The sequence below is a fragment of the Delphinapterus leucas genome, chromosome 18 (assembly GCF_059928025.1).
Source record: "Delphinapterus leucas isolate spDelLeu-1000000601 "Yukka" chromosome 18, BTC_Dleu_Yukka2, whole genome shotgun sequence".
NCBI classification, from domain to species: domain Eukaryota; kingdom Metazoa; phylum Chordata; class Mammalia; order Artiodactyla; family Monodontidae; genus Delphinapterus; species Delphinapterus leucas.
Window position 1 is genome coordinate 15,711,774 of NC_143146.1, and position 17,974 is coordinate 15,729,747.

A 17,974-nucleotide genomic window follows, 5' to 3' on the forward strand; every position below is an offset into this window, starting at 1 on the left:
TTACACAAACCCCACAAGGCCCCGTGATTTGGCAAGCCAGGCAGAATAAAGGCGAAACGGCGTTTGGCTTTTGAACTGAGTTCAAGGCAATTAAAGCCACGGACTAAGGAGGAAAGGAGGGGGTTTAGAAATACCAGTATAATAAGTAGTAAGACTGGAGCGCTCCGTCAATTAACTCAAAGAGACAAAGCCTGATTTCACGGGGGAAGGCGGTGAGAAGCGCTACCCTCATTAAATCTGGCCATTAGAGGTGCTTCTAATGGAATTAACTTTGTTTTAGTGCTGAGTCCTATAAAGTAGTCTGTGCATGTGCACGTACACACGTGCACACAGGCAGGTTCTGTAATTTTTGTGGGTCTTTTTTTCAAGAGGAGAGGAATAGAACGCGAAACAAAAATACACCCCCCAAACCGCAAATCCCCAAAGAACAAAAATCAAAAACGGGGTGGATGCTCCAGTGCTCAAGAGTGGAAGACAAGAGGAAAGCAGGACAGAGGCGAGTAGTGGAAGGTGCGAGAGAGTCCTCCCGGTTATAAAGCCATGAGCCCCCTTCGATGGGGGCTTTTGCTCGGCTGCCTGGGCTGTGCGCTCCCGCCGCGGGTGCGGGCGCAGTTCCCCCGGGTCTGCATGACGGTGGGCAGCCTGCAGGCCAAGGAGTGCTGCCCGCCGCTGGGCGCCGACACGGCCGACGTCTGCGGCTCTCGGGAGGGCCGGGGCCAGTGCGCGGAGGTGCAGATCGACACCAGGCCCTGGAGCGGTCCTTACGTCCTGCGCAACCAGGACGACCGAGAGCGGTGGCCACGGAAGTTCTTCGACCGGACCTGCAGGTGCACAGGTGAGGAAGGCGGGCAGACGTGCTCATGAGCCCAGCTGGGTGGGGCAGGCCCGCTGGGAAAAGAGCCCCTTCCAAGGAAGAGATGGGACTCTTGAGATACTTAGACTAGGCTTTGAAAAGCAAACCAAGTTGGTCCATCGTAGGCAGGGAATTGAGTAAGGCTGATGTCTCGGTATACTCTTCACACCCTTTGTATATCTAGCTATGAACACTAAATAAATATTCCGTGGGCCAAGCTTGGTTATATGAACGCGTGCCGACACACCACGGGCTTCTCTGTTGGAGGGGGTAGCTAAAGGGCTCAAGAGTCAGCTTTGAAACTCAGAGCAAAAGTCCTTTCAAGATGGATTCAGTGCCCTCTCCTTCTGAAATGGGTTTGCACTTGTTGAAGAGGGTGGTGGGTGAGGCTTGGCATCTGGAAGACAGACGTCGAGGGTAGGTGTTCTGTAGTCCGAGTCTCAGCGTTCCTAATGATTTGAACAGGTCTCAAGCAGGATACGTCTTGCTCGTGAAGGTTATGATTGGGTTGTAATTTTGCCAGCATCGGAGAGATGTGGCATGACAGAGCTTTCTCCGCGAGCTGAAGAAGAGAGGCTGGTTAGGAGATAAAAATGGCTTTTTTCCCTCTTACCTGGGTTTGATGTGAGCGTTTCAAAATTTGCTCAGTGTCTCTCTTTTAGACCTTGGTCTCTCTTATTACCTGTTTCTTTGAAATCTCTGTGCACTTCTTAATCCTCCGTCTCTTCTGAGCCATCTCAAATCCTCTTTAGTGGGCCTCCCCTCCAGTGTTCAGCAAACATGCACAGCAGTGATAAACACTCAAAGGCTGGCAGGGCATGTGGAATACAAAACACATAAGCCATAACTTTAGCAAAGCCCTTGGAAACTGTTCTACAGTGTCTAGCCACACAAGAGTTTTTTCCTTTTGAAATTATGTTTTTATTGATGTTCTTATATGATGCTGGCACATAGGAAAATACAGATAATTGAGCTACCTAAGGACATAAAAAGGTAAACTAAGGGAATGTACAAAGGGCTGTGATGTTGATGTAGGAATGATATCAGATGTTTTTAACTTAAACAAATTCTGAAACTATTTTGTATACAGTGGATAAACAGGATCCTATTGTATAGCACAGGGAACTATATTCAATATTCTGTAGTAAACCATAATGGAAAAGAAAAAAATTCTGGCTTTATAATCATTTTGTAGTCATATTGTTAATTCTGTGATTCAAAGGAACTATTTTGTCTTGGGGTATTATTGTGACAAAAAGTTTTTAATAGCATGTTGAATATATGCTGTTCATTTTTTCTAAGCTAGTTGAGCATTTGCTTCTGTAGACATTATCTTGTAGATTCTCATGGTTTTTCAGTCTAATGAGAGGCAGCAGGTTTCATATTACTTGTGGTATTGGAAACCACACTACACAGTGACTTCTTTGTCTATGACTCAAAAATTCATCTAGAAAACTTATTTCCAGGTCAATTAATGATAGAGTACCACAAGTTACAAAGGTTGGGAATCTCCATTTTATAGAATCCTGGGGGCAGAAGACATTAGGAACTCAGATATAACTGTTAACTCTCCTTATCACCATCTACTCTATGTTTCTGACCTGAATAGCAAGTTTTTTAAAAAGTGGAGATGGAAGGAATCAAGGATGGCAGAATAGAAGAGATAATTGCAGTCTCCCTGTCCTGAGGGAATGGTTATAAATATTCCTCTAGAAGTGGCAGTAAATTAGGGTCACAGCGACCTAAGTTGTCTCCCTCCTCCAGGATTTGATCTGTCTAGACTCATGCAGGACCATAGCTCTTTCCATCCCAACTTTGGATGGCTCTACTCATGTTGGCTAGACGGTCTTTGTCTTCGAGCCTCAGCGTACCAGGCTAGGTCCTTAGTGACTGAGCCGAACAGGTATTTGGTATACATAATCACCGTGATGTGTCATATGCCTCAAAGCAAGACACATGTCTTTCAGTTTATTCTCCCTAAAGAGTGAGTTGCTTGCTTTCTGAGAGTAATTTCTTCATGATTTAGAAGGCAGTCTTCAGAAGTTAAACCTGATCTCTGGTAGCCTCAAAATTCTTTTGCAAATAGAATCACTGGGATTCTTCTGGTGTCACCCAAAATTTATTAATGAAGAAATGTATATTAGTAACCAGACTGTTGATGACCTTGAGCTTTGTTAATACAGTGGAAAGATAAACACACCATTCCTCTCTTGATGGACATTTAGGTTGTTTCCATATCTTGGCCATTTGGAATAATGCAGTAATGAACCTGCAGATGCCAATATCTTTTTGAGATCCTGATTGAAATTCTTCTGGTTAAATACTCAGATATGGGATTGCTGGATTATATGATAGTTTTATTTTTAATTTTTTGAAGAACCTCCATACTGTTTTCCATAGCAGCTGCACTAATAGTGTGCGAGGGTTCCAATTTCTCTGCATCCTCGCCAAGTGGTATGTATTTGCAACTTAATACCGTTCAGCCCTACAAAAGAAGGAAATCTTGCAGTATGCAACAACATGAATGAAACCGGAGGACATTATACTCAGGAAATAAGTCAGTCACAGAAAGATAACTACTGAAAAATCCCACTTATATGGGGCATCTAAAATAGTCAAATTCATAGAATCAAAGAACGGAATGGTGGTTACCAGGAGCTGGGAGGAAGAGGAAGTAGAGGGTTACTAATCAATAGGCATAAAGTTTCAGTTAAGCAACATGAATAAGTCCTAGAGTTCTGTACAACGGAACTGTACAACATTCTACCTAGAGTCAACAATAATGTATTGTACCCTTAAATATGTGTTAAGAGGATAGATCTCATGTTAGCTATTCTTATCACAATTAAAAAAAAACACACACAAAAACCCATAGTCTCCTCGATCTTGAAGTTGGTAAAAGATTTTAGCTCAATAAAAAGAAATAAATGCAAACTCTGAGGGGGAAAAAAACCCTAAATTATGTGCTCAAATTCTCTAGAGAGAACTTCTCTATTCTCTGTGGGGATAAATTGAACCCCCCAAATTACTGAACTTAATTGTCAAGAAGTGGTCAATTTCAGGAGACTTTGGCATTAGCCATTCACCTTCCAAGTCTCACCTGCCAGTTGGCATTCCTGAGCATAGACCAGCTGCAGCTGGGTCTTTGGATTTTTGAAAAATATGTGCACCAAATGGTTTATGAACAATTATCTGAGAACTTCTTGTTTGTACAAGTGACTAAGTGCCTCCATTTTCCAATCTCTGAAATGGGGATAATGAAGAAACCACATTTGTAAAATCCTTTTGAATTCTGTAAATGAAAGGCCTCATGTGAGTATAAAGTATTGTTATTAATATAATAGAATCTCTAATTAAAAGGAATAGGCTATTTAGAGCTCCTTGTAAATTCACTAATCGGTGGTCTTTAAGCTTAATTAATCTAATAGCCTTTGGAGGTTGAGCTGATGCAGTTCATGTAGGAATGTGCATTGTTTGGTTGTTCTCATTCTCTTTCCATTTTTTCCCCAGTCCTAAGTAGGTATAAGACTTTGTCTTTTTAAATTTAATTTTTACTCAAGGACATACTCAGTGATAGACTGGTATCTAGGGATTCTTTCTTTTTTCTCTCTCCATTTCCCAGTGAGATAACGCAATCCTTTCTAAAAGGGCCCCGTTCATTTATATACCTCTATATCTATATCTATATCTATATCTTGGCTGCTGTTATTGGTGGATTAATGGAAAATTTTAACTCATTAAGTTGATGTTAGGAAATACTAGGAAATCTAAATTAAAGAAACAAACACTTTGTGTGCTAGGCTTTTATGTTATTGCACTTTTCAGTTGTCTTCAGCATTTTAACAAATTCTTTAAATCAGGGTTAGAAGCTCAAATATGAAAGGGGTCTGACTGCAGAGCTGTGGGGTATATTTTCTCTGAGACATGCTGGAAAAGGGATTTTTTTATCAAATACATTTACGGGTCATAGGTGAGCTCAAATCCACACAAATACTTTCTTATTAGCATTTCTACATTGCTTTTCAGGGGCAACTCTGGCTTCATGAGATGTCTTTGTTCAACATAATTGTGAAGCCTCTCTGGTCTTCTGAGTCAGAAACAACCATTTTGTCTTTTGTCATTCATGGTGTTTGGTTAATTCTTATTTTCACTTTTCCCACAGTTAGACTTGCGTTGATATTTCGTTCCGCCCATGTTCCTTGTCCCACTAGATGAACGCACTGTGCCTTATATTTGTATCCTGTAGGGCTTAATGCCTTTTATTTAGTTATTCATGACTCCTTCATCAGCCAGCCAACCAATGTTTATTTAGCACCAATTACATTAGGCCCTTCAGGTACAAAGGGGAAGAAACCCCAATATAATTTTTGATGTGTCCACAGCGTAGTGGATGAGTAAGACAGGTACGAAAACAAATACTTAAACCATACGACTTGATAAGTGGTATCTGGTAAAACTAGTAATGGTAACACTTCATACAGAACTTACTATGTACCAATACTACTCTATATTAACATGATTGCTTTCCATAAGAACCTGATGAAGTAGAACTCTTATTCCAATAGGACAGGCTTTGAGAGGAAAAGTCCAAAGTTACCACGTGTGGCAATTGCATGAATGTACATAAAGCTGTGGGTGCACAGAGCAGGGCATGATTAGTTTTGACCTCCTTTTAGGTATTAGGCGTTAATAAATTATTTGTTGAATAAATGAATGAGGGAGATAATTAGTTATTGGTAATTTTGTTTCTAGCAACCAAAAAGAATCATGGTAGAGAAAATGCAAAGATCTTAAAACTCATGGCCTAAGTTATGAATTATTTAATTTTAATAATGAGACCCCAAAATTCAAAGTCAAGTTTTATGTCTTTAAATCTAGAAATGTATCGAATTTACTATTTTGAAATTTGTGTGTGCTATTTCTTAGCATTTTGGAGGAAGGAATTGCTCTCCTATTGTAGAGCTATGACTACACATTCACCTCCAATCACCTGGATGTAGGTAAACAGCTGGAAGTTTAGGTATTTAGTATTCTTCACATGCATTTTGTTCAATCGCTTCTCAAAAAATACTCTGTTCCTATAGAAGCTGCCAAAGTAGGGGATACATTTTAATCAAAGATGGTTTAAAAATAGATATTATACAATTTTAGTAGGTACCCCAAGGGAAAATAAATAGACACCAAGCTCCGTGAAGCCTGAAGTGCCTTGCATAGCATTTGATACTGTAGTAGCTATTGAATAAATATTTGTTAAATAATTTATATTTAATAGCTTCACTCCAGTGATCAACATAAGTTTTAATGTTTAATGCAGACTATTCAAGAACTTGATTTTCAGCCTTGGGACTAGTAGAATTTTCCCTTTTAAGTATTTTTTTTAAACTTATGTTCTCATTTGGCGTTGAAACAGGAAAATACAAGTAAGCTGTGTAAGAGTAGGTAGAATATTTTGTATGTTACAAAGAGCATAGAACCCAAATTTTTAAAAAAATTCTTCTTATTTATGATATTTTTAAGGACATTTTCTTTAACCATCAAAAAATCCATTGGGTTAATAGAGGAGGCCTGTGCATTTTCTTCACGTAGGACACATGCTAATCGTTTTGTTTTCATGTTATTGGAAAATTTTCTTTCCCTTTAGAGATCCAAATAACCCTCTCTTTACTATGGTCATAGTATGTTTTACTTGCATCTATTTTGGTACTTGTAGTTTATCAAAATTATTTGCAGGGCCTGCTTTTCCTTCTAATTCACAAGGGAGAGAAAGGAAGAAGAAAACTGAGGCTCATTGAATCATCTACTACGTGCTTTATACTCCTTTTTTTTTATTAAAAAACTTAAATTTCAGCTTTATTGACATATAACTGACAAATAAAATAGTAAGATATTTAAAGTGTCCATCGTGGTGATTTGGCTTTATGCTTCTTTCATTCGTTAAAGAAATATTCATTTGTACAAGGCCAAGCATAGGCCTAGGCAGCGGGATAACTGCCTTCCAGTTGTCTGTGGCTGAGGCCAGTAGATGTCTACAGTTGACACGATTAATTCAATGAAAAAGGAAATATGAGGTGTCATAGCAGCACAGCATGAGATCATCACCCCGATGTGTGGGATCAGGGATGACCTTGCAGAGAGCCCATCGTGACGCTTAAAGGTGGAATAGGTAACACATGCAAAGAGGAATGTAGGGAGACCGTGAGGGAAAAGTGTTCTAGACAGAAGGAAGAGCAAGTAAAAAGATCTGGGAGGGGCTTCCCTGGTGGCGCAGTGGTTGAGAGTCCGCCTGCTGATGCAGGGGACGCGGGTTCGTGCCCCGGTCCGGGAAGATCCCACATGCCGCGGAGCGGCTGGGCCCGTGAACCATGTATCAAAAAAAAAAAAGATCTGGGAGGAGGGATAGGAAGAGAAGGAAGGGAGATTGTCACTCACGTTAAATGCTTTACATAACCCCTCTCACCCCCTAGGAGATAAGAGTTATTATCCCTTTTTGTTTCAACATTTCATGCCAGTAATATTTAAATGTTTATTCTAACTTATTACCACCTAAGGAATGAGGTGCTGGTCATACCAAAAGCAATAATCAAGGCTAAAAACGGAAAAGTCAAGCTAAGATAATTTAAACTTTAGATGCTAATCAGAAAGATGCCTAGAGCTTGGTATGACTAGTCCTCAGTCCCTGGGGTGATAACAAACAAAGCAGAGCCGTTTGTTTGCGCTTCCTGACACCACGGCAGCTAATTCACCTGCCAGCCTCCACTGATTTTGTCTTAACTCTGTCTCCTTTGTGAAATAAACCAGCTTTTTAAATGTTGGATTCCATCTTAATTCCTGGAAGTCAGCTTAGTTATTTTGGTTCCACCTTTAGCTTGGTGTATATTCTCTTCCTTCTCTAAATCAATGACCTATTTTGCAGCAGCCCTTCCGTATGTGCTGCAGGGGAGGGGGGCCCAGCAGTGATGACATCCGAGGCTGCAGCTCAACCCCAGGAAGGGACACCCGGCCTGACCCGTGAGAGGAAGGGAACGTGGAAGGCAGCAGTGTTTTAGTTTGCTAGGGCTTCCATAACAAAGGACCATGGACTGGGTGACACACAGGAACTTATTTCCTCACAGTTCTGGAGGCCTGAAGTCCCAGAACAAGGTGTCGGCAGCTGGGATTCTTCTGAGGCCTCTCTTGCTGGCTTGTTGATGGTGTCTTCTCCCTGTCTTCACATCATCTTCCCTCGGTAACTGTGTCCAAATTTCCTTTTCTTATGAGGACACCAGTCATGTTGGATTAGCTAATGATCATTCCCCCCAATGACTTCATTTTAACTTACTTTTTAAAAGACACTATCTCCAAAGATAGTCGTATACTGAGGTACTGGGGGTTAGGACTTCAGCATATGAATTTTGTGGGGACTCAGTTCAGCTCATAACAGCATGGAATTCATTTCCTGTCCTATTTCTTTGCTGGGAATATTTCTAGGAACTCTCCAGTGTTCAGTCCACTTGGAGAGACAAACATTTCAAGAGGAGAGTAAGGAAAAGCAATTGATCTTCTCTTCTGTTCTACCCCAGAAATGTCTTCCAAACTACATAAGCTGCCTCTTCCATCTTTCCCTCAATTTTTATTATTTATTTATTTATTTTTACATATGATACATATATTTATTATACCTACTAGGTGTGTTCTCTTTGGGAAATACGAATCTCTTTGAGACATAGGTTGTTCATTTTTTTTGTTTTCCCACAAATACTGGGACCTTTTGAGCAGGAAGGTCTATATTTTACTAACATCTAGAACCAGCAGCTAACACGGTGTCTAAGATGTAGTCAATACATATGAAATACGTAAATGAACGCAATTTTAAGGAGGGCCAGGACGTGAACGAATAGAAATTTTTCCTTTTCAGTCACAAAGCAAAAACAGACATAAAAATGATACAGACAACAAGTGCTATGGTCATTCAAAGAAAGCATAGAATAGATACAACAAGGATCTCCTCTATGGCACAGGGAACTATACTCAATATTTCGTAATAACTTGTATCCCCTAATTTTTAAAATGCACTAGGAAACTTCGCCGGCTATAACTGTGGAGACTGCAAGTTTGGCTGGACTGGCCCCAACTGCGAGCAGAAGAAACCCCTGGTTGTCCGGCAGAATATCCACTCCTTGACCCCTCAGGAGCGTGAGCAATTCTTGGGATCCTTAGACCTCGCGAAGAACACGCCGCATCCCGACTACGTGATCACCACGCAACACTGGCTAGGCCTGCTCGGGACCAACGGGACCCAGCCACAGATCGCCAACTGCAGCATTTATGATTTCTTTGTGTGGCTCCATTATTATTCCGTTAGAGATACATTATTAGGTGAGTCTTTTTTTTCCTCTGAGTTTAAGGTATTTTATTATAGGTTTGGGATTGGGGGTGGGTGGGTGGGTGGGAAGTACTTTCAGGCAAGGTAACTGACAAGAGAAAAACCTCTCAAGGAATCAAAGAGGAATTAGGTTTATGAAAGTCCTTGAATTATCGGATGCCGCCCAACGTTAGAATGCGGCGGTTTCTCCCTGGATGTTGGCTGCGGACATTTGAAAATGTTCTCTCCTATAGTTTGTGCTTTTGGTTCAGGGTCTAAACTCTTCTCTCCGAAGCTATTCATCCTCAAAGGCAAGAGTTGATGAAGTGGAGGTAAATTCCTTTTGATTCCAGAAGAAAACATTTCTAAATCAGACCATGGAAGATTTCTCTGACCTGTTCTAAAAGCACGTGAAGCTTCTTTGTGCAGAATTAGAGTATTGGTATTGGAAGTGTGTATCACACTAAACTCACATGTATTAGTTGTGAGACTTTCAGGTCATCACTCGTGGTGCCCATGCACTGCTGTAATTCCCAGGGTTTTTGGACTTGAATTGTCAAGGAAAAGGATGAGCTGAGCCACAGCAATGTAGCTTGGCTTAGCCCTTTGAACCACAGTTAGGCTGGATGCTTGAGAAAATGGCACCCTGCTCTCCCAGATTCTAAAACCTGGGGCCTGGGATGGGAGCTGTCTGTTAGGAACGTCATTAATCTGGTACATCAAATTTTATCCTCTGTTATTTTCAGTCAGGGGAAAGCCATGGCCACCAGTTAGCTCCAGGAGGGCTGGAGTCCAGTCCAGATTCTGCTCCGTGCGGTCCTGAACTTTGGCTCTATTTGCAATTATCCCCTCTTCTGGGGCTTCTCTTTGGGGTCAGGGTGAATGAAGATACAGAGCTCACTTTGAATAGTAAGATTCTCATTTGAAATCATCTGTCCTTGTGTTTATCGCTCACTCCCCCTAGCTTGATGCCCCCTCATCATTTTGTTTTGAGAACTTTAAACTCTGTTTTGCATTAAAACATTTACAAAGGGCTGCGTAGCCAACATCAGTGACAGCAGTTTTTTCCCCTCAGTGTCTTTTAAAAACTTGCCTCATAGGTAAGCGTCTGTCTTTCTTTATCGGTAGATACGGAGGCTCTTCTGGCTATAAACATTTATTGTTTTCCTGTCATCACTCTGAGGAATTTTTGCTTTATGAGAGGGTAGTCTCTCAAGAGGAAAAGAAAACTATAGTTTCTGGTTGCATCTAGGAATTAAATTTATATTCATTTCTGTTCATCTCTCTGAAGTTATCATGGGTACTTTGAAAAAGAACTAACGTTAGCTAAAGTTTCTACATAACCATCAAAAGCTGTTATGAGAGGGAGAAGAAGGATGGAACAGGCAGTAAGGAGGTCATTAAATCTCCCAAAGCTTTTCACTAAAATTGGCAGTTCCAGAGGCCAGCCAAATTGGTTGGAATGTATTTTTCTCTCTTCTGGGCTCGGCAACCATGCCTGTCAGCTAATAGTTGTAACTGATTGATGGCTGAGGCAGAATCCGTGGAAGTGCCTTTCGGTTACATAAATGCTGAATTTGGACTAAGTGCAGTTGAAGTTGCTTTATTATTCATTAATCCCTCCCTATAAATACATGCTTTTGTGAGGAATAGGTTAGAAAATGTCTTTTAGAAATATATTTCATTTAGGTCTTGATCTCTTTTGGAGGATACTCATTCTATCTTCACGAAACATTGCTTAAAAATTAAATTTATAACAGGAGCTCTTAAGATGACCTGAATTTCTCTGCTGTCAATCAAACTTTCAAGAGATGAAGGAGAACTTATTCTAAAACTGCTAGTTGCTGCTGAGATTGTTTTGTTGTTGTTGCTTTCAGAGAGATGAATGACAAAAACAGTTGTTTTCCCTTATGGTTACCAAAGGGGAAAGGGGGGGATAAATTAGGAATTTGGGATTAACAGATACACACTACTATATATAAAATAGATAAAGGGCTTCCCTGGTGGTGCAGTGGTTAAGAATCCGCCTGCCGATGCAGGGGACACAGGATTGAACCCTGGTCCGGGAAGATCCCACATGCCACGGAGCCACTAAGCCCATGCGCCACAACTACTGTGGCCCACACGCCTAAAGCCAGTGATCTGCAACAAGAGAAGCCACTGCAATGAAGCCACTGCAAAGCTCACATACTGCAACGAAGAGTAGCCCCTGCTCGCTGCAACTAGAGAGAGCCTGCGTGCAACAACGAAGACTCAATGCAGCCAAAAATAAATTAATTAATTAATTTAAAAAAATAGATAAAGAGCAAGGGCCTACTGTATAACACAGGCAACTTTATTCAGTATCCTGGAATAAACCATAATGGAAAAGAATCTGAAAAAGAATATATATATATGTGTATATATATATATAAACTGAATCCCTTTGCTGTACACCTGAAACATTATAAATCAACTATACTTCAATAAAAAAATAATTAATTAATTTTAAAAAGTTGTTTTCCGACTAAAACATCACGGACTTATTGGCTCTGCAGCACCTCCCAGGTAACATTTAACATTTAAAAAAAATCTATTGTGTGACCTCTAACGTGTTTCCCAATTGTTTTAGGACCAGGGCGCCCATACAAGGCCATAGATTTCTCACACCAAGGCCCCGCCTTCGTTACCTGGCACCGCTACCACTTGTTGTGGCTGGAAAGAGATCTCCAGGTTGGTCCAAACATTAGTTTCTTTTAATTTTGTTTTGTATTTGGTCGAGACCCATATCAGTCTTTGCTTTATACATTTTCTTGTTGTATCTGATGACATGAATTAAATGACTGGTCATGCCCTTTGCTTTTAGCGCCTCACTGGCAATGAGTCCTTTGCTTTGCCCTACTGGAACTTTGCCACCGGGAGGAACGAGTGTGACGTGTGTACAGACCAGCTGCTTGGGGCTGCAAGAAAAGATGATCCGACTCTGATTAGTCAAAACTCCAGATTCTCCAGCTGGGAAATTGTCTGTGATAGGTAATCGCGTGTGTACCTGCGGCAGAAATCCAGAGATTGTATTTTCTGATGTCTGAGAGATGGAGAATAACTTTACAATTCTCTTTCTAATGCATGTTGGATTCTGTTTACATGTTTCTGAACAGTATTTTCCTGAGGGAGGTGGGATTTTAAAAAACCCTGAGCCCTTTAATAAAAAGAAAGTAGAGGTATGGAAATCACACCTGTGAATTGAGTATGCTTGGCCATCACTTTGAGATCAACTGTCTTAAAATGAGAAGTATTTCCTGTATTCAGCCAACATGTCTTAAGCACTGATCATATTCTAAACAGTTTAATAGTGCTGGGAATACAAGGATGAATAAAATATAGCTTCCCTTTGGAATATCATTTTATACTTACGAAGGTAGAAGGCTGGTAAACAAATTACAATATAACGTGAGAAGTATTTTAATAGGTGTATGTCCAAAGCCAAGAAGAGAATCAGCGAAAGTCTTTAAGAGGTGGAGACACGAGTATCCTGAGACTTCAAGGAGGCACAGATCTCTCAACCAGAGGCAGGGGAGGGTAGTGTGTCCTAGACGGAGGGAACATCATGTATGTAGTTAGAAAAGTCCCTAGAAGCAGTCTGATATGGCTGGGCCATAGGGTGCTGGGGAGTTGAGGGGAACAGGAAATGGGGTGGTGAGACGAATCTCTAAAGTACTAAAATCGGGTCATGTGCATCTGGTGTAGAAACTTTTTTCTACCGTAACCGACACCAGCAAATGTTTGTTATTTGCAAAAAAAAAAGAAAGTACCAAAGAACACACAAGCAGCCCATACCCCACAAAGAATTCTGTCCTCAGGGATTCCTTGAATTTGTTTCTCTTTCCTGGCACACATCTCAGGAAAAGATTCCCCAAGAAGCTCTTCCGTCTTCCTGTATTCATTTGTTTCCTCCACAATCCTCCTGTTTTGAACTCCACTATACTAGTGCCCTTGTCCTTTGTCTTTCGACCGCTCCATGGCACAGAGCTTTGTTGTCCACGCCCCAGGCTGGGCATGCGCGTGTTTTCGGGGGTCTAGGTCTAGCTCACCGTGATCCCATCTTCTACATCCTAAGCTTTTCCTACAGCCCTCCAGGCAGTGCTCATAGGGATGTAGTAAGTGCTTTGTACATGACTTAACGTCGTTCCATAAGGGCACCATTTCTCATAGTGCCTTGGGCTATTAATAGGTGGTATGTGAAAAGAGACTCCTCTGATCAAATAAATTTAGAGAATGCTGAGTTAAAAGGGTTTTAAAAATTTTAGAATGTCTCAGAGCCTTTCATAAGTAACCGCGTTCTTATTTTTCAAGAGGGGCTTAAACTTATCTGACCCTGACACCCTTATTTCACAGACCATCTCACTGGAACACACTTGGGAAAGGGTGCTTTGGAGGCTGTTTTCTGTCTAGTTTTTAGGTACTGGCATCTTTCATCCTCATGTGCACTGATTCTGTTCTCACACACCCAGTATGATCCCCTCACCCATTAAAATGCACACCGAAACATCTTGAAAATTTGATCTCTACCAAATGGAATACTGTTCTGATGGTGGAACTCCAGGCCCCAACAGGCATGTAGGATATAATCTTATGGGCACGGGACCTTCCCAGCATCCACGTTTACCAATTAACCATCCCTTCTGCCTTAGAACATTTTCTAATACAGCGTTTCTCCTAATACTTCTCCTCTATATAGTTTCACGTGTTTTCACTCTGACCGCCTTCATTTGCCTTCAGTTTGCCTGAAATGCTTTCCTAGCTTTACTTCTGCCCAAACTGGCTTAGCTCAATATTAATAGAGTCTAGCCTGGTCTCTCCTCAGTTATTCAAGATTCAGATGGACATAACAGGAGTCACCGTCTTGCCTAGTAAACCCTCTTACTGTCTTTCCAACGGAATGGTAATTTTTCTTCACTATTTATGTGTTGATTCATATTTCATGCATCTATGTTTTTTGAAAATCCTTAATCCATAATTGCTTTTGAAAGCAGTACTTTTACCACATATTTTTGACCCTTGTAAGGTAACTGTAGTAAAATTTTACCATGACTATAACCTTGATTGGTTTGCTGGGCTCAAAGTTACGATACTATCCATATTATTTCTAATCTCCTTACACATCTTAGCTTGGATGACTACAACCGCCGGGTCACCCTGTGTAATGGAACCTATGAAGGTTTGTTGAGAAGAAATCAAGTGGGAAGAAACAGTGAGAAATTGCCAACTTTAAAAGACATCCAAGATTGCCTGTCTCTCAAGAAGTTTGACAATCCTCCTTTCTTCCAGAACTCTACCTTTAGCTTCAGGTTGGTGCTCTGAGCTCTGCGACCCTGGCATTTTACAAATACTTTTAGATTTTCACGCCTGTGGTTGTAATGAACTGGAAGGAAATCCAGGTGTTGGGAGACATCAAAGCTCAGTAATAGGGAAGCACTTGGTAAAAGAGGGTAACAAGGCATCAGTGTCAAGAAAGTCATCATCCACCTACTATCATTAATAGCGTAGTTTGAATATTTTCTAGCTCAACCATTCAAAACCACCTTTTGTATTTCTAATTCCTGTACACATATAAGTACAGTCTTCAGAACCAAGGCACCTCACTAAATAGAGTATTTTTGAAATATTTGCTCATGATTTTTCTTTTCTCCCTTAAAAAAATGTCAACCATAGACCTTAATATTGGAGTCTGAGATCTCAGAGGAGCGTTACAGATTAAATGCAACTCAGATTACAGCACAGCAATGACATTGCAATACTTGAAATTTAAAGGCCAACTAATAATTTTCTCCCTCTACAAAGACAGTAAGCATGATGAGAAATATGTATGGCTATAAATAAGATTTTAAACAAACATCTTTGAAGCTCCTAAAAAGAATGGCAGATAGACTCATGGTCTTCTCCTAAACTGAATTCTCTCTCTCAACCGTGTGTAAATTATACAATCGGTGTGTTATTTGGGGCCAGGGGCAAGGTAGGCTGAACTTACTGCAGAGGTCGTGTCAAGGGTAGCAGAGCCCAGAGTCTGTGCTGGGGTTGGACACATCCCTCAGAATAGTGTCAAAGGTGAGGTGAAGGATGACCTTTACCTTGAAAAGGAGCATGCATTAGTTTTTCATTGTGATACAAGTGCAGTTGACACAGATTGTATTCCATATAGATTTTAGTTAAGCGAGTGGTTTTCAAAGTGTGGTGCCCAGACCATCATAATTGACATCACCTGGGAGTTAGGTAGAAAGAACCACAGATTGTTAGGACCCAGCCTGTACCTACTGAATCAGAAACTCTGAAAGTGGGGCATGAAATGTGTATTTTTATTTTCCAGTGATTCTGATGTATGCTTAAATTTGAGGATCACTGAGTTAGGGTACGGACAATTAAAATTTCCTGAAAATGAGGAGGGGATAAAAGAGAAAGATAAGGGGAATTTGGGGATATCTTTAGAATGCTGAATGTATTACAGTCAAACAGCAGATCTATTTAGTGGAGAAATAGGAATATAAGATTATATGTGAATTCAAAAAAAATTTATTGATCTCAGACCACGTGCTGGGCATGGTACTGAGACCTGGAAATACAAATTTGAAGAAACCACAGTCTCTGTCCTCTAGAAGTTCATATCTAGCACGGGAGACAGATATGACAGTAAATAATTGTCATACAGTACACAAAAGATATAGACTCCAACTGAGAAGGTGTGAAAGTAGCATGGATTAGGAGTTCCCTTCTCTTTAGAAGATCTCATTAAAGGTTGTCGCTAATTCTTAGCTATTTAGCTACAACAGAGCTTCCCACTTCCCGACACCATCTCAAAATAGAAGGCTATTATCTAGGCTGGAAACAATACAAAGGGACCTTTATCAGTTCATGACTCTTGTCGCTGACATACTGATTTCTCTCAGGAATGCCCTGGAAGGATTTGATAAAGCAGACGGGACCCTGGACTCTCAAGTGATGAACCTTCATAATTTGGTTCATTCCTTCCTGAACGGGACAAACGCTTTGCCTCATTCTGCTGCCAATGATCCTGTTTTTGTGGTATGTTCAAAGACTCAGAAGAGATGAAAACTTTTCTAGATAATGTGTTGGATTTATGTGCTTTACAACAAGATTAAGGTTTGGCGTGTGTTTTATCCTCTCTGTGAATGGGATGTATGCATATGTAAGTTAATTTAAATCTACGGCATAGGGGTGGTTAGATAGCATTTGAAGTTCCCTAATCAGAAACCTATACTTTAGAGATGGTTAGCTTTGGAATGACCCTAGATGGGAGTTTACAGTCCAGAGGTGGATTCAAAAGTTAGCATAATAATATTATAAATTATACCATAATTTAGCATAACATATCGTACATTAGCATAATGATGAGTGATTTTTCATTGGTGGGATGAGTGGTGTTGAAGGTAAGTGATGGGCTGGAAGTACTGTGCAGGTACTGTGACCCTTGCATGATGCCCAGGTACCTGAGGTCCAAAGCTCTGTTTGGTGTTTGGTCCTGGCTTCCCTCACTTCACAAAGGATTCTGGCTAAAAATGAGCTGCTTTTGCCACCAGAATATCAGAAATGTGGACTACTGGTCCCAACTTCTTACAAGGTGGGGGCTTGTCTGTGAGTCCTCCAGTGCCATCTTTGTTCTTCTGTAGGATGGTCCTTGTTCCCTGGCTCTAACTTGATATCTCACATCACTTTTCAGGCTATCATTTCAGCCATCAGATTATGCCAAGCATTTTGATGTCTACCTTCTCTGCTATCTATCTACACATCTATTGACACCATATGTCTCTAAATAAGTTTTTATTAAAACACATATTTTGAATTATAAAATTTGTACATACAACTCATATTCATAAGAAAATATGTCACTCCTACCCGGTACTCCAAAATATTGAGTAGAACAGCAGAATCCTCTGACGAATTGAGGATTAAACCAAGACCTTTCACTCCTACCAAAGGTGATAATGGTGATGCTAGTAATTTTTTTTGTTTTAAACATCTTTATTGGGGTATAATTGCTTTACAATGGTGTGTTAGTTTCTACTTTATAACAAAGTGAATCAGCTATGCATATACATATATCCCTGTATCTCCTCCCTCTTGCGTTTCCCTCCCACCCTCCCTATCCCACCCCTCTAGGCGGTCACAAAGCACCGAGCTGATCTCCCTGTGCTATGGAGCTGCTTCCCACTAGCTCTCTATTTTACATTTGGTAGTGTACATATGTCCATGCCACACTCTCACTTCGTCCCAGCTTACCCTTCCCCCTCCCCGTGTCCTCAAGTCCATTCTCTACGTCTGCATCTTTATTCCTGTCCTGCCCCTAGGTTCTTCAGAACCACTTTGTTTTTTTTTAGATTCCATATATATGTGTTAGCATACGGTATTTGTTCTTCTCTTTCTGACTTACTTCACTCTGTATGACAGACTCTAGGTCCATCCACCTCACTACAAATAACTCAATTTTGTTTCTTTTTATGGCTGAGTAGTATTCCATTGTATATATGTGCCACATCTTCTTTATCCATTCATCTGCTGATGGACACTTAGGTTGCTTCCATGTCCTGACTATTGTAAATAGTGCTGCGATGAACATTGTGGTACATGACTCTTTTTGAATTATGGTTTTCTCTGGGTATATGCCCGGTTGTGGGATTGCTGGGTCGTATGGTAGTTCTATTTGTAGTTTTTTAAGGAACCTCCATACTGTCCTCCATAGTGGCTATATCAATTTACATCCCCACCAACAGTGCAGGAGGGTTCCCTTT

General features: G+C 40.6%; 1 protein-coding gene across 1 annotated transcript in view; it reads left to right on the forward strand.

Annotated features, from left to right (window-relative positions):
* Positions 1-322: 322 nt before the first annotated feature.
* Positions 323-17,974, forward strand: part of DCT (dopachrome tautomerase) — a 34,241-nt gene continuing 16,589 nt past the window's right edge. Inside the window, exons 1-6 of the mRNA XM_022576665.2 lie at positions 323-835; positions 8,909-9,208; positions 11,806-11,906; positions 12,040-12,206; positions 14,342-14,521; positions 16,115-16,250. Of these exons, the coding sequence (XP_022432373.1) occupies positions 541-835; positions 8,909-9,208; positions 11,806-11,906; positions 12,040-12,206; positions 14,342-14,521; positions 16,115-16,250 (1,179 nt within the window). The 5' untranslated portion in view covers positions 323-540. The remainder of the gene's footprint in view (positions 836-8,908; positions 9,209-11,805; positions 11,907-12,039; positions 12,207-14,341; positions 14,522-16,114; positions 16,251-17,974) is intronic.